This window comes from Pezoporus occidentalis, unplaced genomic scaffold (assembly GCF_034315485.1).
Source record: "Pezoporus occidentalis ecotype Australia unplaced genomic scaffold, CSIRO_AGI_Poc_V1 ctg27, whole genome shotgun sequence".
Lineage (NCBI taxonomy): Eukaryota > Metazoa > Chordata > Aves > Psittaciformes > Psittacidae > Pezoporus > Pezoporus occidentalis.
This window is the reverse complement of record NW_026914611.1, coordinates 6,125,852-6,150,219: the sequence shown is the minus strand read 5'-3', so window position 1 is coordinate 6,150,219 and position 24,368 is coordinate 6,125,852. Positions and strand designations below refer to the sequence as shown.

The window sequence follows — 24,368 nt, the reverse complement described above, 5'->3', positions numbered from 1 at the left end:
AGGTAACTGACCTGCACATTGCTGAAACATTCAGCTGCTGTTTCAGTGATAAATCATTCTGAATGCACAAAGCATGCAGGTTAAACTAGAAGAAAATGGAAGAGTTTATTCCTGATAAAGCTTCTAAATTAATCTATACATACCCTGGAGTAAACTGAGCATGTGATGGATATATGATAAACACATTAAGGAAAACCATTTCAGAGTAACTTAGAAAAGATGGGAAAGTTTAAAATAAAGATCCCAATTTATGTAAATATCCCAAGAAGTGACAGAGTGGGAGCTGTATCAGTAATATTCAGAAAAAGACTCCATAAAAAGCATTATGGAGAATCAGTGAAACTTAGTGCTCCAGTATATTTTGGTAAATTGGAACATTTTGATAATAGAGGTTCCTCTATCTACCGAGCCATGCATGTAAGTCCCAATGTTTCAGAAATGACACCTGAATGTTCACACACAGTATGAATCAGCAGGAAATCCTGAAGTAAGTATAATCTGGTAGGATTTATATCTTGGTGATTTAGTTTGATTTTGTCTGCAGTGGTCTGGCCAGGAGCAACTGTGCTAGTTATGGTGGTGTCACCTCTCACAACAGTTGCGCAGCAAGCATGGTGTTACACTAACCAGCTTGCCTGGCACAGCCTTTGCCAGCACTGAGTGAGGCTGTCAACACAGAGACCGACTGCTGCTCCCTTCTAACAGCACCTACACAGGCAAGCAGCTAGATTGCACTATGGGTGTGTAGGCACCATATGTGGGGTTTTTACCTCTCAGCTACTGGAAAAGAATGAGTGCTTATGTATAGCAAGCAGGGAAGACTTCAGAAGCAGTATCTCTGTGCCACATCTTTCCTATTTTCTTCCTGAATATCTGGTAGCTCTGATTTATATATCCAGTTTTCACAGTTACCACTAAGTATAGCACAAGTGGCCACCATCTCTGAAAGTATTCTTAAGGCACATAGGTATATAGCTCCTTTACCTCCCTAAATAATTTATCTTACTGCTAAAAGTGACATTCCTGTAACATTCCTCCAGGAAAAAAGAGCCATTTCCATATTTTTTCTGGTAGATCACAGAACAGAGGTAAAAGAGTAAAAAAGAAACTCTTATTTAAAATAAACTGTAAAAGTCTTTTGCATCTTTGTCTACAGAGATTTAATGAATCCCTGCAAATAAAGAGACAGAGATTTTTCAAATATTCCAGAATCCTTCTCAAGATATATTAAGTTTGCTATTAATTTCCCAGTTGTTTGGACACACAGGCCAATGAGTTAAGAAAAGAAGGGTAGCAAAAAGACAACAAAGCCTGTGTATTACAGTCAAAATATTAATCTAAGAAATAGTATTCCTGCATTTAATGAGGGTTGAGGGTAACAAATGAGAAATTATAAGGCTACAGTTCCTATTATCCAGGGTGCTGATGCTATGTATGAATACCCTTGTTTTGTAGCTTGTTTTCTATATGCAATCTCTATTTTTGATTCTTAGAGCATGTTTTTGTCCTTGCTGTGTGTCAGGTGAACACCTACTGTCATAGTGAGAATCAGATATGGGTAACAGCGCCTCTGACAGCTGATTGTCAGAAGGCTGATGTCTTTCATCAGTGTTATGGACTTGAGGCTAAATCCTTTATTAATCCTATTCTTGTCCATAGGCATATAAAGTACCTTTAATCTCGGGATTTTTTGTATTTGTAAATCAGTAATTTTACTTATGAGTTACTATTTTTAAGTCTTGGATTCTAAGTTAAGAAAACAATTTCCATCATAAAATGTTAAAAACATACACTATTCAGAGCTTCAGCAAAGATTAAATGTCATTCAAATTTAACAGGACAGATATTTTTTCAACCAGCTTACTTGCTTCAATATTTTTAATGTCTTTTCCCCCACAAAATACTATAGAAAAAAGGATTACTTCTGTAAAAGAGGCAAATAAAGCACAAAGAGAACCTCAGAAGTATTTTAGATGTTTCACTCCTTTATTCCATTCCTAGGGGCGGAATTTAGCTGAACAAATGTTTAAGTCAGTCCACAGTATAGGCATGTATGTCTGAACTAAATGCCCTCTCTAATCAATACGGAGAAATAAGCATTTGAGGGAGATATTTTTCCTGACCTGTATCTGAGGTGTAAACTTCACAGTAACATGACTTGCATCTATCATTCCCTATCAACTACAGAAGTACCCTACACCATGGACGTATGATATTTGGCAAGGCAAATTTTGCTTTCTGTTTAACAGGAAAAATACTGGCTCTCCACCCTCTCAAAGCCTGTTTGGATTTGTCTATACCTGGACAACACGCTTTCTAAGGAGATTCATTTGAGACTGCGTCAGGTCCGCCTGTTCCAGCACAGGGTAGCAGCTTGTCCTTTGCAGCTTCATAAACCTGATGCAGCTGGTTAGATTACATGCCTCACTGACCAGCCGCTGTTAGCAAATGAAGCTGCGGAAAAGCGGAGAGAACAAGCCATCCAAATGCATGAAAGGCATTTACAGCTGCAGGGAACACGTGGAAGACACCAGTTCCCATTGTGATGCCTTTCACAAGGGGACTTGACCAGGTTACAGGAATTTGCACCCCTGGCTGGAAACTGTTCTTACTACTGGGCCAGTCCATCCCTTCCAAGTTTCATAGGCTTGCCACCTCTCCTCTTTTGGTTAATTAAAAAATTATTTTGATCTAATGCAATTCACAAATTTTGACATAATATGCAAAACTGATAAACAGTGATCTCAGGGTAAATCTTAAAGGATTAGACTCTAAAATCATTTGTATGCAATACAGACTCCTCTTAGGCTATTATTAACTCTGAGGACTTCGAATAATCTCAGCACAAATCTTACAGGATTATAACCCAAAATCATTTGTAGACAGTAGAGATTCCTCTTAGGCTATTATCAATTCTGACAGGATTTGGATCAGGTGTAGAATATTTTATTTTCAAATTACTGTTTCCTGTCAAATATAAGGTAAGGGATCTTTTATCAAGAACCTCTGTAAAGTTTACAGACTTGTGCCAGATGTCCAACAAAGGTTTGCAAGCAGTTAAATAACATAAGCCAGCAAGCATAACTTTCTTTTTTTTTAAGGCTTCTAAGTGCTCTAAGGCCTGTATTTGGGCAAGTGCAGAAGTTATGCAGTGTGTTAAACCAGTATGAACTATACTGAAACTGCGGCCCTGCTAGGACTGTTAAGAGCTGACCAGTTGTGGAGTTTCAAAAAATCCACCTGTCCTACAATGGACTTTGCATTTGATGGGAAACACATTGCAAAGTGACACTGAAGTTTGTAACACAAGGAAAGAAACCAGAACACAATCCCACCACCTTCTCCAGAACTAAAACCAAAAAATATCTGGTGTCCCAGCTTTCGTATGGTGCACCCTATGTTCTGTTGCAGATATGGCAGCACTAGAATAATATGAGTAGCTGATGAGATTAAGCTGTATCTATTTGACTTTCCAGACTCCTTAGAAGCCTCCTGCCTCCCAGACAGGTCTGTGGAAAAGGCAGGCCCTTCTGATTCCCTGCTTCCAAAAAACAAAGAAGCAACCCAAAATCGTCCTGTAAAAACCATGCCCTTTCACATTCAAAGTAAGCAAAGCTTGAAAAAATTATCCTGCTGGAAGTGTATCCTTCACCCACCAACTATGACAGCACTGGGTGACAGAACTGGTGTGCAAGTGGGCTCTTGTGCTGCAGCACTGCCCCTCATCTGCAGAAGTTCGTGGAGGCCAGTGCAGCTCCAGGCATGCACTGGGGCTCAGGTTGGGCTGGCAGGCTGGGACGAAGGGGGAGCAGAGGGCAGAAACTTGCATTGACCATGTAACTGAATCTCAGTGAATTCCAACTTTCAGCATCTCCATTATCTCACTTTCCATGCTTTTGGGTTTTTGTTGTTTTTTTCTTCTTTTTTTTTTTTCTTCTTTGTTTAATGAGATAATTATACCTGTCTACAAGTTTTCACTTCCTTGAAGAGGCCATAGAACCACAGAATCATAGAATGGTTTGGGTTGGAAGGGACCTTAAAATCATCTAGTTCCAACCCACGTGCCCTGGGCAGGGACACCTCACATTAGACCAGGTTGCCCAAAGCCCCATCCAGCCTGGCCTTGAACACTGCCAGGGATGGGGCAGACACAGCTTTTCTGGGAAATCTGTGCCAGTGTCTCACACCCTCACAGTAAACAATTTCTTCCTTACTTTGCTCTTTGTTGGAAAGCAACTTCACAAAGCACATATTTGTCAGTTCTAGTATCAAGGAAAGTTTCAAACCCACCATTTTTCCCCAAGTTCTTTCATAAATTGTGCTAGAAAAGAAAAGGGAATATAGGGTGTCTGGGATAGTATCTATTCTTGTAGGTATTGTTTTGGGAAATTATCATTGAAACTTTCTTTCCTGTCCTGTAATTTACCCTGCTCCTGCTAGTAATGACTGTAAGAAATATAACCAGCACTAATGGGTATGGATCACTGTTCTCCTAGACTGTAAAAAAGAGGAGCATAGGGAATGATGAGCCTGTAAGAGAGATCAATGCAGCTGCAGATTGGTTCTTACACTATTCAGGTTATTTTCGTTAAATGGCATCATGCCTCACACATTCTGCTGAAGGCTATCCATATCCACTTAAGTTCATGACAGCTATTCTTAGAGAGTCTTTCATTTCTAATACCATTACCAAGCCTACTACCATACCTTCTTTTAATGAGGAGACAGTGTCTCTATTATCAGGTTCAGATCTATTTAGCTTAAATTAAAATTATTTGCTATAGTTGTCCTATAGTTATTCAAAGGATTAGTGAAAAAATGTCATTGAACTGCCACTTGTCTCTTCATTAACATTCCTGACAAAACCTCCTGGTAGGACTGGTTTCAGATGCTGATGGAGCAATACTTAAAAGAAATTGGCTAGTCTGTGAAACAGCTGCTCAGCAATGTCACTCTGCATGAACTGGTGATAAGAAGATGATGCTATTATAGCTGCACTGAGAGTATAATATATTTTAAGCTGCTCTGAGGTATACAGCGGTGGTCCAAGAACTGGAGGTCCAAGAATTGGAGCATGATTGCTTGCCTATTGCTAGGAACTGTATCTGATGGAACTCTTCACCTGCGTGTTTCCTATCTGCTAGGTTTTTGTTCCTTTTCCTATTTTTTGGAAGGGTTTGTGAGTCCTATCGCTGAATCAGGTATTTCATTGCTAGGAACATTGAGTACCTACTGTTTCAAGGAGATTTTCCTCATTTCAAGGCTTGATTTCTTAGGCAAGATTCCCAGGAGATTTTCTGGATCCTCATTCACCCATTAGTGAAATTCCAGATACTGATAGTTTTGAAACGACCATCCAGTATGGCAATGCAATGGCAAATACACAGGTGTAGGCAATACAGCTATAAATATCACAAAAGGCTCAGCCAAAAAACAACTGGCAGCTGGTATTGTGCAGTGACTCATGCTAATTCACACTGATTACCTAGAATATGGAGATGGAACAAAAAATACTGTTGTCAGACCTTTCGCTCTGAGGAACCTTTGAAAGTAACATACTCTGAAGAATAAAACACTTCAGAAAAAATGAATCTAGAAGAATGGAGCAGTTAAAAGTTTCAAGACAATTACAGCCTCTTAGAAATATGGAGGACAAATATGTAAGAAATGAGTAAGATTGGATAAGGTTTAGGATGCATTTCTTCTGATCATAGTTGGTTCCAAAATGCCTAATAATTTCCAAATCTCTGTTATGAATTTAATATTTAGCTTCTCCTACTTATTACAGAAATTAGTTCTTGTAGAGATTTGGAAAGTATTGCACTTCACATAAAATTAAATATAAAACTTACACAGAAATTATGTAGGAACATTGCCAGCAAGCTGAGGGAGGTGAACCTTCTTCTCAGCTCAGCACTGTTAAGGCCACATTTGGAGTGGTGGGTCCAGGTCTGCACTTCCAAGTACAAGAGAGATGTGCACATACCAGTGCAAGTCCAGTAAAGGGCAGAAAGATGATGGAAGGCCTGAACCATCTCTCATACCAGCAGAGGCTGAGAGGGCTGCTACCATTCAGACTGGAGAAAAGAATGCTCAAGGAGGGGAAGTCATCAACGTGTATATATGTCAGGTGGAGGGAGACTAAAGAAGATGGAGCCAGGATGTTCATCATAGAGGCCAGTGACAGGAGAAGAAGCAATGAGCACAAATTAAAATTAAAACCAACAAAACAACAACAACAAAAAAAAAAAAAAACAAAAAAACAAAAAAAAAACCCCCCCCCCCCCCCCCCCAAAAAAAAAAAAAAAAAACAACCAACCAAAACCCAAAAAGTACACAAGAAATCACTTTTCTACTGTGAGAATGGTCTGTGAGAACTGGCACAAGTTGCCCAAAGAGGCTGTGGAGTCTCCATCCATGGAGATACGCAAAGTAAGGCTTGAGGCTGCACATGGTCCTGGAAGACATGCAGTAGCTGACCCTCCTCTAAGGTGGGGTGACTAGGCCATCTCCATTGGCCTAGTCACACTGGCCTAGTGACTAGGCCATCTCCATCTCACATCTCATCCATGCTCTGATTCTGTGATTCTATGTAAGAATGTGTACCTTACACAGAGAGGCTAAAGAGACAATGTTTAAGTTACGGAAGATTGAGTTTCCTTGTAGATTAGATCATGAATCAAATTACTTCTCAAAATGAAAATCATAAAATTATTCCATCGATGCTTAAGTGAATGGTTTTGCGGCAGAAAGCAAATAAAAAAGGCGAGACATATAAAGGTCAGATCATAATTAAACAAAGAGTTTACATACCCCCGGAAAGTCCTATAAAGCATCAGCCTAAGACATGTTTGGTACAGCAGAAGAAAAAATGATACAAATGTCTGCATGAACAAAAAGATTGGCAGCACCACTCATTTAAATTAATTCCTCACAGGAGTTAATGCTTAGATAATACTGTTCTTGATAAACACAGGTCCTGTACACAAAAAATCTTTCACAAAATCATCACAATTGGCTGTATTTGTTTTCTTATTTGTGGTATAGTAGCATCAAATGGCAGAATCATCTATCAGAACTCCCTTGTGCGGTTAAAGTACCAATTAAAACAAAAAAGAGATAATTCTTGAAGAGCTGAAACACTGACATTATCTAACAATCCAGTATTTGCTTTATACCAGAAATTGTCACCCTATTTTAAACTACTAAATATCTAGATTTTTTTTTTAGTGAAAGTCCACCTGTTAGGAAAATATATTCTTCCATTAATGTACTTGCCTTCTAGAAAAACTAAGCAGTTTTTCCATATAAGTGAACAACTGAATAGTTTTAGAATAGCAACAAAATAGTGACAGTATACACAAAGTTCAAACGCCCTTTGATAAGGCTTCAAATTGCAAATTACCTTTAAAACATCAATGATAAACTAGGACAAATCACTACTCCTTTTAATCCAACTTCCTGCGGAGCAGATCCCTAACAATCCCCGAACACAGTACTTACAACAGGTCAGTAACTTTCAGCTATGTACCTTCTCATTAAGATAGAGAATTTCAGGTTACTCAGAAAGCCATAATGTGCTTAAGTTCATTTCAATATAAAAAGGCCTCAAGTTTCCAAAGATTTAGTGAGGTGCCATCTGAGCTCTGTGGTCAATGACCCCAGTGTTTGCAGTAAACTACACTGCTGTTCTTGATTTCCTTCTCCAAAAAGAGGAAAGACCTCTATGTGCTATAGATGTTTTGAAATGTCTGCTCTGTGTGCATACCCATCTTGTAATATTGCACACAACCTTTGGGTTCTTTTTTTAGGCCCTTCAAAGGCAAGTAAAATTTTGAAAATCCACTACATAAAAAGTTCCAATTTCACATCCAAAAGGGAAGCCATCACAATGCAGAGAACAGCAGTCATCCACACCATAGTCCTCCCAAGGCCTAAGGACACTTAGGACACTTTCTATATTATATTAGCATCTGATCTGCTGCTGGGAACTTTTACCCAGCTCATGCTCATTTTCCATTCTCTCCTTTTATAATTCATCTTCCCTTCTGTGTCATCTTGAGACAATATTAGCAAAAAAAAGTCTTTAATCAGATAGAGAGAATGATACAGAATTACCCTAAGGACTTAAAGACATCTTCACTTTTTTCTGAAGGCAACCTCAGAGTTTTGAAGTAATCGTCCAACTTCAGGGATAACTTTTCCTCCATTCCCCTGTATGTGTGCATATGCCCTGTTACCTGGGGTTAGCCATCTTTACCATACCTGTTTCCAGACTTTCTACCTTCATGCAAAGCTCTTTGCAATGTTGATTTACACCTCTTAGTGTCAGACCCTTTTGAGCTTACGCATATGCAGAAATGCTCAGGGAGCACTTTCTATGCAAACACAGATTTCATATTTAGATAAAACCATGACAGAATATTCTGAAGCTCTTTTACTCTTTGCTAATATGCAGTTTATGAGAAAAGCTCAATATAGTGTGACTTGTAAATACAAGCACAACCATAAAATCTGCTTACTGTTCATTATTAAAGACAACCATTTAGTAAATTGAGACACTGAATCCTTGATGTTACAAAGATCTAAAAAGGATGAGGATCAGAAGAGATTAGAGTACTGATTAGAAACGAATACAAACCTCAAACTGTCCTTGTCAATTCTTTCTAGGTATAAAAGATGTGTTCCATCCTACTTAAGTAGTTTGCATGACAATCTCTCTCAAATGCAACTGAGGCCTTAGTGTATGGAAGCCAGAAGCCCTCTAAGAGACTCTGTACACCACAAGAAAATCATGCAGGAAAAAACTACTGCCTCAAGGCTACAAAAAAAAACCTGCTTTGCAATTACAAAAATCATGGGAGGTCATAGTTCATCTTGCAACAGTGAACATAATTGCAAACCTAAATTTTGCGTTTGAAACTAGGAGACAAAAATTATAAACCCCTCTATGCATATCTAATCTCTTTTTTTCAACATTAGCTAAGCCTGCAAGCTCTTAACAGACTGATTCTTGATGTCATTGTAATTAAAGGCAATACTCACAAGGCTGATAAGCAGACCAGCTGTAAGTTAACTCTTATCTTAGCCAAACTGACAACTGCAAATGTGATATCTAATCGTAAAGCAAAGAACATTGGAATTTATTATGGTTACTGACTTTTAAGTCCCATAACCTTGAAAATAAGTAAATGACATCCACCAGCCTACCGTCAAACTTCTTGTGCCGGGATACAAAAGTGGTGCGTACAAAGTGACTTGTCTCATCCACTAAGTTTTCAAACTCCAGTTTGCTCTGTTGGCTTAACTTGTCTTCCATTTCTGAGGTGCAACATGTATATTCCTGAGGGCAGATTCTCAAATGTTCCCCTGGAATGACAAGAAAAAGAAAGTTTAAAATATCTGAATACAGATAGAAGTGTGTTGGTACCAAACGTACATGAAGTCTCTTGAGTTAAGGGAGGTGGGGTACCTGAACAGCTCTTTAAGGCTTGACCACTTGATTGGGAAAACACTTTGAGTCTCTATCTACCACTTTGCTATAGTTGGGCATTCCATACACAGGAGGGAAGACATACTTTGGAGACTCATTTTGATACTTTAGAAGGTACAACTGTCTCATGCTAAAAGCGATTCTTCACACTGAAGAAGCCTTCCTCATAAACAGACATATACCTAAAAATTTAAAGACAATTTTTATGTTTGTATTTGAAATGCCTGAACAAATACCTAGTGAGATGGTGTTACAAGTCACCAAAGCTGTATTGATGTCAAAAGCTGAAAAAGATAGGTCCCACTTGCCCAAATGTATCTGAGCATTCCCTCTTCTACCCTTCTTTCCCTTCTGCTTGAGTAAGTGTATTTTGATGACTGTGTTTGGATGCCATGTTTTCTTAGGCAGCATTTCTTGTCAGACAGAGCAAATACTCTGCTGAATCGGAGAAAGCAATGAAGAGTTTAATTAATGCTTATGTTATATGGAAATGCAATGTAAAAGGTAATGAAAGCCTCTTATTTAATTCAATAGATTTATCTCTGGAAGCACTGTGCCAGTTCTTCTGACAATATTGCTTTCTTTGGTACAATCTGCAAGTGGAAACCAATCCTTTAGCTCATGAAATTAAAATTGTCTGTTATTACATGAAATGTGAATTTCCAATTGACACTGTACTATGGGTGTCAGAAACATTTAGCTCAGTTTCTACAAAGGCAGAAAATTCTACCATTCCCTCTTGAGAAATAAAAAGAATGATCTGCCTCTGTGATTAAAGTTACTTGTAAGGCAATGAAAACATTTAGCTTACTGTGCACCAAATACTGATTACAAATCCCGATTAAAAATCCCTTTGCAAATCTCTTAAAGGTGAAAAAAAATTATATACAAAGCCTAAGGGTTAAATAAATACCAGGGACCTGATTCTCATTTATATTGAGACTCTAGCACTGCTGAGGCATAAAGAAGATTTAAATGCAATTTATACCTACTTTAAGTATACTTTTCACCATTCTTAATATGTAGTGAGAAGAATCAGGCCCTAAGATTTATGATTCCCAGGGGTATAATACATTTAGCTGCTGCAGCATTTTGAAGACAGCATCAAAAAGAGGTTTCCATATGCTTAGAATAAACATCATATTGAGTTTGTCCTCACTCTAATTTCTATTCAGTTTTGAATCATGTCTTTTAATGTGAAATTTAGTCATTCCTCAACCCTGACCCATCACTCCATCTTAATCTGTTTCTTTTTGCAAGAGTTCATAATACATTAACTATAGTGCCATGAGATTTCTTTTAGCAGTCTCAAGACTTTTTTAAAAGCTCACAGCTATACATCTTCAGGAAGGCTCATTTCCTTATTATCAGTTACTGTTCAACAGTACTACCTACATACATGTCCCCAGCATGTCCAAAAGCACCATGATATAAAACACTGTATAAACATCAAAAGAGATGACCATCAGAATATTGTAAGGATTGTTTCCCATGTTTACTACACCCTTCAACACAGTAAATTACTTCCTTTCCATTCTCAGAATCATACATTTAAGCCATAAACAACACATACAGGGACTGGTGAGCCAGCTGCTGTCAAATATAAATGATAGCGGCAAAATAATGGTTGCCTTACTCTCTACTTTGCTGTCACAGTAAACTGAAACTATTCAACAGGTAACATCTGACTGTGGGGGCATCATAATAAGATACAATATGAATTCTTTTAGTAACAGCAGTGCTCTGAGTTTTTATTAGCTGTCACAAAGACAAGGAAAGCTGAAAAACTATGTCATCAGAAGCACTGCCATGTGCTTGGTTAAAAAAACAAACAAACAAACAAAAAAACATCCGTAACATCTGTAACCCCCTTCCTCAATAAACCCAAAGGGGTTTCCTCATCAGAAAGCACTGGGTAGACCTCCTATCCCAGTTCCAGCCCTGGTGGTGGTTTATGTTTCCTGTAATGATAATGATGATGTCCTGCAGTGCTGCTGAAGTGAAGAATTTTTATAAAATTCACTTTTCTGTTAACTTCAATTTTATTTTTTTACTCTTCTATCTGGCTCTGTGTTTTTCATAATGACCAAACTATCAACTGTAATAATGCTAATAATTAAAGCACTGTGCTTAGTAATAGCCATGGCTCTAGATTTTTAAGATATTATGTTATGCTGAGGATTATAAAAAATTAAAGCATATTGAATCAGTATTGCAGTAATTTCTGTAGCATTATTTATTTTATTTATTCTTGCTTATTTATTTGCAGTCTTGCTTTCTAGCTACAAAATCAACTTCCCACCTTGGCTGTTACAAACTCATTCAGATTCCTGCTGTACTTATTTCTTATACTTGTATTTCCATTAAATTTCTTCTTTTTAATTCACTGGAATCTTCATTCATTCATTCTGGAGGGTCCTGACTGATGACATATGAACCTCACATTTATCAGAAATGCTCACACCTCCTATACTACCTCATTGCTTTCCTTTCCTTTCCTAACAATGTATTCTCCTAAATCATCTACATTAACCACCTCCATTCATCACAAAAACTTTGCTAAACTATAATCAACCTTTTTTAAAACAACATTTCTAGTTTTCTTCTCCTTCCCTGTCATATACTCCCTGAATTTTGTTAGCAAGAACTAATAATGTAAATATGCTTTAAAATTCTTTTCCTCCTCCTCTTTCTTGTTCAGGTCAGATTATAGATAAAGCAAAAGCATTTTCCACTGCTCCATGTCAGTGGAGTGTTTGTAGACTTAAGAGATTCAAGTACATTTTGCAAAGATGAAGTCTTCAGAAATTGTGGCTTATAAGCCCTTGCATGTTTGTACTGATCAGGACTGGCTGCAGTCTCCAAACATTCACAACTTTGACAAAATCTTGGACCCTTGCCTGGGAATGGTGGATGGAAATTCTCAGACAAATAACAATTTCTGTATGTTTAATCTTAATTCCTTGTTTTAAAGTGGTGATTACCAGTTAGTTTGTGCTTTTTCTTTTTTATTTAAGGGGAATGTGCTTTGTTTTGCTTTTTTTTTTTTTTTGCTTCTCTTGTGCAAATCTGTGATATAACAGACTGCTTGGATTAGAAATAACTCTGCAGGCTATATTTGATTGTGCTTCCTCTATTTCCCTGAACAGGATCATTTGCCATTTGCATTTTGTAATATATTGTTCTATTACTCTAAAAGGAGATTAATACTGATTTGTGTATTTATATACCTTAAGTATTTTGCAAACTGAAAATGTGCTCACAATTAATGTACGAATTCCTGCCCTGGGAAACTCCGTATGGTCTACGCTCTTATGCTAATTTTAGTGAAGATTTTTATGGCACAAGTGGCACTGGATATAACTGACTAGTTTTTCCTTGTTGTAGATGGTGTCTCCCCCAGATAAGTTTGATAGAATGCAGTTATGCTGCACCAGCAATTTGCCAGACTGAACAAGTATTAACTCAGCAGTTCCCAGCGACCTGCCACACCTTGTCTAACCACCCTTTCCAGCTGATGCTGACCTACATATCCTTCCTCATGTGGCTCATGTTATATAAATCACATCAATTGCCTACTACAAATTCAGCTACCAGTATTCAATTTCAGTTTTATTACAGCTGTAATCTCACACCTGCCTTCACATGATCCAAATTGGCAAGTTTTGCAGTTGAATTTGGCAATCCTGTTAGCATGTCACTTTGAAGTGTGATAAAACAATTTATAAAGCACTTGTTTTATATTCAGATATATTGCAGTTCTGTGTCCCCATAACATGTTACAAACCTCATAAGTCTTTAAGGAATTGCAACTTAAAACTCTCAAGCTGAATAAATGCTTCTACTGTGTATCAAAATGCCAGAATTGATCCGAGCATGGTAACTACTTGCAGAAGATACAATCTGAAGGAGCAGTAAACCCTATGGAACATAACATTACCCTTGACAATTTCACTGCCAGATTTCCTGAACACTGGATATAAGCATTGGTTACATTATCAGAACTGGAAGTATGGTCACATAAAATATTTCACATCAGCAGAACTTTTTAGGGGTCAAGTTGCAAGTTTAATAATTTACAAAACAATTCTTTCTGAAGCAGTCAATATTTTATAGTTTCTATCCCAACCATGAATTAAAAACCCTTATATTGTTCTGTTGACAGAATGGTAGGACTAACTGTATGACTGATAAGAATAGAAACATAGTTATCAACACTGCTTCATAAATCCAGCAATGAATAAATGTTAATAAATTAAAGGGGAAAAATTCAAGGTGTGCTTTCAAACGTGGTCACCTCTCATGCATCAACAGAGCCTAAGAGAAGATAGCTCTGTATCCTTCATCTTGCAGATTAGAATAATGTGACTGGGCATTGTCATTAACCATTCTCTTTAAAATTAGAAATGCCTGCTTCAGACCTGCTCCTATTCGACCATTTGCAGAGAAGGCAGTGTAATTTATTAACTATGAAGTTTATTAAATATGAAGTTTAACAGTCTTGCACATGGGTCAGAATAACCAAAGAGCCCATTACAGGATAGGTTTGTACAACTGGGGAGCAGCCCTGCTGAAAAGGACCTGGGCTCCTGGTGAACAAGCAGCTGAACAGGAGCAGTGCCTCATGGCAGCAGCAAATGCAAATCAGATACTGATTTGATCTGCAGGGGCATTACAAGAAGCAACAGAGATATGATCATCCCATTTTATTCGGTGTTTATCAGGCTGCACCTGGAGCACTGTGTCCTGTTCTAGTCCTCACAGTTTAAGGAAGACACAGACAGACTGGAGAGGGTCCAAAGGAGAGGACATGATCAACAGGCTGGAGAACCTGTTCTTTGAGGACAGACTGAAGGACTTTGGTCCTTTCTGACTGAAGAAGGTTTGGGGGGGACCTCATCACAGTTTTTCAGCACTTAAAAGGAAGCTACAAAGAAGACTGTGGTTCTCCCTTCACAAGGAGTAACATGGAGAAGACAAGGGGCAACAGTACAAATTGCACCAGGGGAGGTTTCATCTTGGCATAAGAAATTTTTTATAGTGAGAACTACCAATCACTGGAACAACCTCCCCTGGGATGTGGTGGAGTCCCCACTGCTGGAGGTTTTCAAGATGTGACAGGATAGGGTGCTAGACAATCTCATCTAGGCTCCCTTTCCCAAAATGTCTTGGACCAGATGATTTGTCAGGGTGACTTCCGACTTGGGCTGTTCTACGGTTCTGCAATCACACACTTCAGAGCTTCCTACCCTTGAGAATTATAAAGGACTGGAACAGATGGAGTTTTGTTTCTAAATTAACATTTCCCACATCATTTTCTGTATTTATTTTTATTATTTTAAATTATTTTAAAAATATGATGAAGAAAGCTAAAACAAAATACTCATTCAGTTTTAACCTTTGCTCACTGTTTTGAGATTTGGATCTTATTCTGTACTGGCAATGATGTTTCTGAATACCTGCTTTTTGAAGTTTTCAATCAAAGTGTTCTACTGGTGAAATGAGGAGCGTGGGAGAACTATTCATTATGACATTATCAATTTTCTATTACCAAAAGCTATTCTCCTCCAATACACTTATACCCTTCTGTCACTCACATATGTAAAGAGAAAACAGTGCTATAGAAAAATTTGACTCACAATCATCTTTAAGCAGTATCATGTTTTCTGTATTAAATTATTTAGCAGTTAGAACTAAATTAGAAATAAGAGTTACATCATTTCAGCCAGTATTCAAATAGTGAAAATTAAAACATCATTTTGTTGTACAAAACCTGTTCCCTAACCAAAAAGTCCTAAGGCTCCTTCTGACTTTGTAATTATCTTCTCTGTGGGGTATAACAGCCCTGCAATCATCCTCTGTAAAATTGCACCTGACATTCAAGTTGCAGAATTGATCTTTCCTACTCAAACTAAAAGGCAACAAATTATATTTTAAATTAATTCCATTGTAATATTGGCCTGATAAGTGATGACAAGAGCAATATTTGCACAGAAAATGTCAGCTGAAGGAAGGAATGGAAAACTGTCTGTATCATACAGATCATGTTGTCAGGCACAACACTCCTAATTTTATTCAATGGAATACTGAATTTGGAAAACTTGTATGTCCAGTAGACTTGAAAAAACCTGTGCAACTACCCCATAAAGGAAAATAACTCATTTGTTTGCCTTGGACCCAAATCATCTTTGCCCAGATTCCTTTTGTTCCTTGAATGCTTTGAGGTCAATTAAAAAATGAATGCCTTCCAAACAGACGGGTAATTTGTTAAGTCTCTTCATTACAGGTCCCACAGGGAACATTCATTTACAAGAAGTCCTGACCCAGTTGTCCTTGGGAAGCCCTCAGTAATAAGTTACAGAAGCAGAGGCCAAGCCAAACTTGCTCAAGACTAGGATTATACACATGCTAAAGAAAGAGATGAAGTCCCTAGGGTCTTCCTAACTAAGCTACTAGAAGCAGTACCAGTACTGTGACACTCAGGTTCACTTTATTGTCCTAGCATACAGTCAGACAATTAGTTTTTGATAGAACAGTTTGCGAGAAGAATCTTTAGTTACCTCTTGGGGGTGTATTACTGGAGTTGTGCTCAGTGCCTCATGAAAAGCAAACGGTAAGGCTGTGATTCAGCGCTTTATAGTTCCAACATCTTGCTCTCTACATGTCTGCAATTTTCTGATTTCAAAGCATGTTTCCTCTTGAGAATGGCAGCCAACTTCCCCTCCCCCTCAACTGATTCTGTCTGTTTGTTATATCCCCTACTATAATAGCAGAAATATCTCATACGGCATTATAGTGTGAAGTAGCATACAAGCAGCACATTTCTTTACAATGATGATAAAACATGATGCAGGCTTTGTATTTCAGCTGCTCTCAGAACAATTTTATTACTAAGATAACAGGGTAAGATTGCATGCACACATGAACTCATGCAGATTTTAATCAATATTTGTTGCATAAAACTGAAATCTAAAGCACATGATGTATCAGACACAGATTTACATCACTTTGTTCATGTATCCAAAGAAATACAATCACAGCAGGACAGATTGCAGTTAGTTCCCTGAGGCTAACTGGGTATGCTGTACTGCCAAAACAAGTCCTTGACATAGTTACACCATTACTAATACACAGGCATCAAAAGTTAAGGCTGCATGAGCTATGGTCATGCCATTTGATTGCACTGTCAAGTATATTTTAAAGCTATGTAGATGCCTTGCTGATCACTATATTGTCAGGTATGTTTCTAACATACTAAACTAAGCAATAACTGTTAAAAGTCTTTAATCAAAGTGCTCTTTTCTTATTCACGTGGCTTCAGTCAATCCAAGGAAACCTCTACATGCTACCATTAAACATGAATCTACCTTCCCACTGTCTGAAAATTTCATGATTTCCTGCAATGCCAATCATAGAAACAATTCACAAAGACAACCACAATGTATGTTGAGTTGGTCTTAAGTCAAGGGCTCTAATGGGTATGACAGTGGTAAGATTTTGGTACTGCCATAAGCTCTTTATAGAGATACTTGTCAGCCTAATCTCTTTCCTAGTCACTTAAGGAAAAGAGGGTTCAGAAAGGAAGGCTACAACTTATAAAGATCTCAGAGTTCTGTTATCGTACTGATTCAAGGTCTACTCATGAAATTTCAGGGCCAGAAATGCTGGCATTTGTCCTTTCATTTTTATTTGGAAACAACCAGTGTAAAGAGCAAACTGCCTCCACCAGCTCCCAAGTATTAACCTTACTGTGTCACAAATCAAAAGGCAGAAAGCAAAGCACTTTCTCCAAGTCTGTGTGACTTTACAAGGAGAAAAAAAACTTACTTCCTATCCGCTCCCACCCCCCCCCCCCCGAAACATTCAAAGAATATGGCCACAAGTGGAATCACTTAATGCACAAGAGTCCAAAACATGCATAATGTCTTGTTACCCCACTGCAAGAGTTCTACGGTTTGTGAGACAAGTTTAGTGGAAGTTTGTGTGCCCTTGGTTCAGTTTTACAGATCCAATTGGTGTTACATCGTTGACTCCCAGGAGATAGGGGAAAAACTTCCCCAGATGCTTCTCCGGATGGGACAAGCCTGAGAAAAGAGCACAGTAAGGAAGTGCCTTTTTTCTGCATGATGCTCTTTGACAATGGCATCTCCTTCAGGTGAGAGGGCCTCAGAACTACAAAAATACGTATTCAGTTCTTTCATAAAGGTGCGCTAAAGAATGTTCTGTGACTTCCTGCAATAAATCTCATGCAGTTAAGGAAACCTCACCTTTCTCTGTCCACTCCTAGCAAAATTCACACTGCTGAAATGACTCTCCTTCAGTGAAAGGACATACCACCTGACACAGGCAGAAAAAGAATTCCACTGACAATGTGCCAGTGGAAAATTCTCTTGCACATGATTTTTTTTCCTATTGATTTTGACTAGTTTTAGATGGTTTTGATTCACCTATATGACAAACTAAAACTTCACTGAACTGAAAAAACCCATGCATTAAATTATGAATAAAAATATTCTGAATTACAAGGCTTCTAATTATCAGTATGAATCTAAAGCTTCGCTGTGGATATTATCAACTATAGCACAAGACTAGGCATCCTATTATTAATACCATGGATAGGCAACGTTTTGATGAATAAGCAGGAAATTCTGAAACATTTTTATTAAATGGTATTTCCTTAAGAATTTCAGAATTCAGCAATCCAGACTGTCATTCTTGAAATCCTTTGCTCATTGCTGCTGTTAAGATTTTCAGTTTCAATAACCAGCTGTTAGATCTTTTATAGCCTGGGCCAGCTGTTCAGTCCTACCGTCTTTCAGGAAAGCTGGACTCACGGGCATCCCTGTGAAAAGGGAGGCTGCTCGTGTGTGTGTCTAGAAGCCCGGAGGTGCTTGGAGTGAGGTGGTTTAGACCTGTGAAGAGCTAATGAAGAACTGGGCCGTTTAGCCCAGAGGAAAGAAGTCTCAAGGGGGACCTTACTGCTTTCTGCAAGTACCTGAAAGGAGGCTGCAGTGAGGTGGGGGGTCAGTCTCTTCTCCCACGTAACAAGTGATAGGATGAGAGTTAATGGCCTCAAGTTGTGCCAGGGGAGGTTCAGACTGGGTATTAGGACAAAAATTCTTCCCCTAAAGGGCTGTCAAGCATTGGAACAGGCTGTCCAGGGAAGTGGTGGAATCACCGTCCCTGGAGATACTTAAAAGATATGTATATGTGGCACCTAGGGACATGGTTTAGTGGTGGACCCGGCAGTGTTAACAGTTGGTCTTGATGGTCTTAAAAGTCTTTTCCAACGTAGATGAATCTATGATTCTATGATTCGAACAATCAATTAGAGTAGGGTCCTTCGGAGGTCAAAGGTCTCTGGACTGAAGAACCTGCCAGAGAAGGCATCACAGTGACCTAGACTTTACGAGGTCTCCTGGCTGGAAGGATGACACAGGCCAGGTGTGTGCTGCACTGCTGATGCTGCAAGCTTTGGAATGTAGGCAGTCATGCAGTCTAACAGAAAGACCTACTTAAAATATCGTATTCCCTTATGTCGATATTTTCTAACGGAACACTATTTGCACTGAAAACCTTTAGCTCACTCTAATTAACAGAAACTATGCTTCCATAATATCAGTCAGGCACAGTAATGGCTGCCAAAAGGAAAATGAAAGCTTTTTAGAGAAGAGGACAGTAGCTTAGATGAAGCAACTGCAGATTTCCACTATTCCCAATAGTGCTTGAGATCTGAATCTACTGCTAGTCCTACATAATGGGGTTTTCTGTTTGTGTGTTGGGGTTTTTCTATTTTTTACCTTTTTCTTGTTTAATTGGATTAAGGCCCAACAAGTTTTTTAGCTCTTTTAATTACTGTACATTTGTTAATGCTCTCTATGGCCTGTGACACTTGCCAAGGGTCAGGGTCTTCAAAATTAATAACTGAATGTAACAGAGTTTGACCATTATGATTAAAGATCAGCTTGAAAGGAAATCCATGTCTGAAGTCTTCTCTTAAGTAACTATATTTTTGAATGGACATTTTTGCCTGCAGAAATAAAAGGCTTCTGTGCATTTTTACAGACTTAATCAAAACATTTAAGTACAGAAGGATACAGTAATAAGCTAGACAGGTTCTATCAGTCCTTTAAGGAATTACTGTTCCCTTCTTAATATGCCTTTTTCAGCATGTTTGTCCAGTACAGTCACAGTTTTTGACTGGCTGCTTACAGCAGTGATCTCTGGTTAACCTGTGGTTAGCTTACGGCCAATGCTTTTGAAAAAAGAACCCCTAAATAACAACTAACTTTCTTTTTTTTTTAATTTATTTACTGAAACATCATATGCTGGGTCTGATAGGCACTGTATTTTCCTTGAAGAAGGTATGCAATTCTTCTTCATTAGGGCTACATGGGTTATTTCCTATACAGAAGAAAAGGCACTCTTTAATCCTATTTATTCGGTGTACTTCAGCTGACATAAGATGGACAGGTATTAGCCAAAGAGAATACTTGTCACATGGAGGAAAAAGTCTGCAAATCTACAGCACATGGAACTAGGAAAAAATAGACAAAGACTATGTCATAGTTGTTTGTGCTTCTCTTTAGTGCAAGGAAGACTATTAAGGCATCTGTCTAGATTCAGAGCCCACTGAACACATTTTTCTACTGCTTCCTTCTCTCAGAAACTACTCAGACTAAGGCATTCCCTGGCCTCTACTGTGTGGATGAAGCCACAGTAAGATATAGCACAGTAATGACAGATGGAAATTTAAAGAAACCTCTGGGCATGTCTGTACAAACCTCAAATGACTTTGCCCACCTTACCCAAATACTGTAAAGAAAACAACTTTAAAACTTTCTCATAAAAAAATGTGCAAGTCTGCATTACAGATGCTGCTATAAAGCTTCCAAGTATTGTTACCTCTGAAGGTCTAAATCTAAGGATTTCTTATTCCCTGCAGAAGTGCCTATCAGCTTCCCTAGGAGCTTCTGGTAGAACAGGTTGAATTTTGCCTTGTCTTCCTGCCCTCCATTCCTTCTTCTATTGCAAGGCTGTTCTCAGAAGGAGCTGTGTAGCCCCAACTACCAAGGGGGCCTGTGTAGTGTGCTGCTTGGCAAGAAAACTTGAAAAGAGGAAAAAAATATACTAGACAATATCCCTGAAGTTCTTTAAACAGGAGTTACTAGTAATGGCTAAATTCTAGTAATGTTGCTATATGTTGATATGTTCGTTCAACAGTATTAACTTTTATTGTCAATAAAATTATATTCAATAGAAAATGTCCTAATAAAATTCACATTATGCTATTCTTTATCACTGACTATCAAAAAGAGGTCATATTTCATTTTCCTTGTACATCCACATACAAATACACATATAAAAGATAACTGACAAGTTTCAGCTAAGGAATACATCTGGTAAACTATATGTGTGAGCAACATTAAATTGTCTTTTTCAGCCTTTTCAGAGTACCTGTCTCCTTGACAAGTAAAGGCAACGTCTGTTACTTCAGAGGAAAAAAATAAAGTTATCTGGTAAACTGTAAAGCATCTGAAGGAAGGTCTCCACTGACTATTACAGGAACAGCCCTTCTATTTCATCACAGAATCACAAAATAGTTAGGGTTGGAAAGGACCTTAAGATCATCTAGTTTCAACCCCCTTGCCATGGGCAAGGACACCTCATACCAAACAATGTCACCCAAGACTCCATCCGACCTGGCCTTGAAGACTGCCAGGGATGAAGCATTCACAACGTCCTTGGCAACCTGTTCCAGTACCTCACCACCCTCACAGTAAAGAACTTCTTCCTTATATCTAACCTAAACTTCCCCTGCTTTAAGTCTGAACCCATTACCCTTGTCCTATCCCTACAGTCCCTAATGAAGAGTCCTTCTCCAGCATCCTTGTAAGCACTTCTATAAGACTAAGTTACTGCACAACTGTGGCACATTTCTTGAACGTGACAGAGCCTACGTAGTCTTTCTAGATCCAATTTATGGGCAATACGGAGAGGTATCGGAACAGGCTTCCCAGGGAAGTGGTGGAAACACCATCCCTGGAAGTGTTCAAAAACCATGTAAATGAGGCTGATATGGCTTAGTGGTAGACTCGGCAGCCCTGGGGTAACAGTTTGACTTGATGATCACAGACTCATAGAATACCAGGTTGGAAGGGGCCTTGAAGATCATCTAGTCTAACCTTTTAAGGCAAAGCATGACCTAGACAATATGACCCAGCACTCTGTCCAGCTGAATCTTAAAAGTGTTCAACATTGGTGAATCCACCACTTTCCTAGTGAGACTATTCCAACGGTTGATTGTTCCCATTGTGAAAAATTTTCCTCATGTCCAGACAGCATCTCTTAAAGTTCTTTTCCAACCTACTTGATTCTGTGATTCTATGATTCCGTATCAGGAGATGTAGCGTCACTCTGGGCTGGTGATTAAAATAATCAGTCTAAAAAATAGCATGCATAAATTACAAACATTTATACATATTCATATACATGTAACTAAATGCAAGGCATGAAAAAATATACTTTCTTCTTCTGAAACTGTTGAAAGGCATTCTCAGAAAAAATGAAATCTGGCTGCCTCTGTGATGAAAAATATCAAGATTGGTCTGCTTATAGTGGGTTTCTGAGACAAGGCAATAATCATGTTACATAAAAGCCAAGATTCAGTCATCAACAATACAAGTCAGAATGGTTTATGAAAAAGACACACCTGACAGGAAATAACCTCTTCACTGAGTTGGCGCCTTTCTAAATTATGAATTAGGGATTCATGATCCTAATACAATATACTACTGGTTAATAGCTCTCACAGCATTTTATGCCTTTGAAAGGGATTTATATGTTTATAATGAGGAACAATATAGTGCAGGTGCTATTAACTTCACTAAAAGCTATGCATAGAAAAAAAGGAAAAGCAAATCCTGTACATTTTGATTAAATAGAAAATACAAAAGCATTTTGCTAATATTTTTCCTTGTGTACTGTTTTCTCAGGTAAAAGTCTGTATTTCAAGGTGACTTCTAAGCAGTGTAACTAATTTGGTGGAGTCCACAAATTGCTTAGTGAGTACTGTGTTTAATGAATATTCTGAAACTTTATGGCTATTTTCTACATCCATTCAGCACATGAGCAGTTTTCAACACTTGTTGCAGATGTTTCCAACAGTTTTCTGCCAAATGCAAATTCACTTCCCAAGTGACTGAATTATCAAAGGCAATTTTAGCTGATACTACTGGTAAAAGATTAATGTCCTAAAGGAAGACTCGGATTACTACTTGCATTCTTTTAACATCACTTTAGGAATACTCTCAATCCCCTCCCACTTGGACAGCCTGCTTTCTAAAATCAATCCAGCATGGCTGAGTAGGTTTAGCCTTCTCACAATATAGTTACAAAGTATCTAAAGCTAAAATCGCATCTTAATAGAGTTATCATTCTTGCTTCAGCCTTTCCTTATTGTAACTTGTGTGGTCACAATTAAATGGCTACTTAACCATAATCTGGTGATAAATTCAGCTGAGACATCCTTAATGCTCAGATTACACCTAAGATACCTAAGAAAACATCAAATTGAGCACCTGTACTGTCCTCTTCTTTCAAAGTGATACTTAAGCTTTTCAGGCAAGAAACTGGAAGTAATTGTGGAATAAAGATTTTAAATTCCTGTATTAATCTGAAACTATTATTAACATAAAAATCTGTTAAAAAGCTTACAAAATTGGTAATCATATAAGACTCAGGCATATGTGTTAGTGACAGAATCTTGTAAGGTTATACAATAATAATTCTAAATTGATTTGCAGTTTACAACAGGTATGAAGATGAAATAAGTACTAAAAAAAAAAAGATTCAATGCTTTAGCTGTACTGTCTCCTTCAGGAATGAATTTTAGAGTAAAGATACGAATTGAGCTCCCTGCATTTGTTAAAGGCAGATACTGCATACTTCATGTCAAGCTGCAGTACAGACTTTGAACAGAGAAGCAGCAAGCAGTGATTTAATGCTAATTTGATGCATCATTCAGAGACAAGACACCATCCAAAAACTTGTTTAACAAGACACATTCAAAATACAAAATAATCAAACTGAAATTGTGTCAGTTATTTTATGAGAAAATCAAATTTCTGAATGTTGCAGAATTTCCTTTACAAGAGGGTGTAACATCAGAACAGATTAATTAAATGAAAAGTAGAAGTAATACAGTGAGCAATGTCTATACTGGTGAAAGTGTGACTGATCAAAGAAATACATGGAATCATGTTGTCCCTGACTGACTACATCCCACCTTATTAAATGCTCCCATAGCATTACATGATCATTTCTGCACTTGAATTCTGACACTCAGAGCTGCACAAAGTTTACCTATTTAATTTTTATTTAATTTTTCATGGAGTCGAGCTAATATCATCTTCAGTTTTGATCTGCCTCAGTTGCCCTTTTCCAAATTTGAATGAAGCCACAAACCTCAAGAAAATTTAGTCAAGCTTGCTGTATTTTCCTTACTTACTTGTTCAAAGCATAAGTTTGCATAACTATGAGGTTCAAATGTGACCAAGGATCAGACCACAGCCCTTAAATAGTCTCAGTTTGATTTCAGACAGTGTAATTAAATTGTCAAACAAAGGCCTAAAGCTTATGAAATATGAGAAGGAAAGGGGGACTGAAAGGGAAATGGAAGGAGAGAGACAGACAAAGTATATTAATAATCGGGGGTATAAATACTGTAAGATTTGTGCAGAAAGAACTATGTCATTGCTTTTTTAATTTTCATGAGCTCTCAACTAAAGTAGAAAAGCAAATCACCCTAATTCTTTAGACAGGACAAAACATTGTTTCAGATACTCTGTACTGAATAAATGCACCAAAAATATCA

The 24,368-nt window shown here is 38.0% G+C and overlaps 1 protein-coding gene across 3 annotated transcripts in view; it reads right to left on the bottom strand.

Annotated features, from left to right (window-relative positions):
- Positions 1-24,368, bottom strand: part of GPC6 (glypican 6) — a 725,860-nt gene that overhangs the window by 494,727 nt on the left and 206,765 nt on the right. For all 3 annotated transcript variants that reach the window (XM_062624577.1, XM_062624578.1, XM_062624579.1), the window contains exon 2: positions 9,211-9,369. In XM_062624577.1, the coding sequence (XP_062480561.1) occupies positions 9,211-9,369 (159 nt within the window). The remainder of the gene's footprint in view (positions 1-9,210; positions 9,370-24,368) is intronic.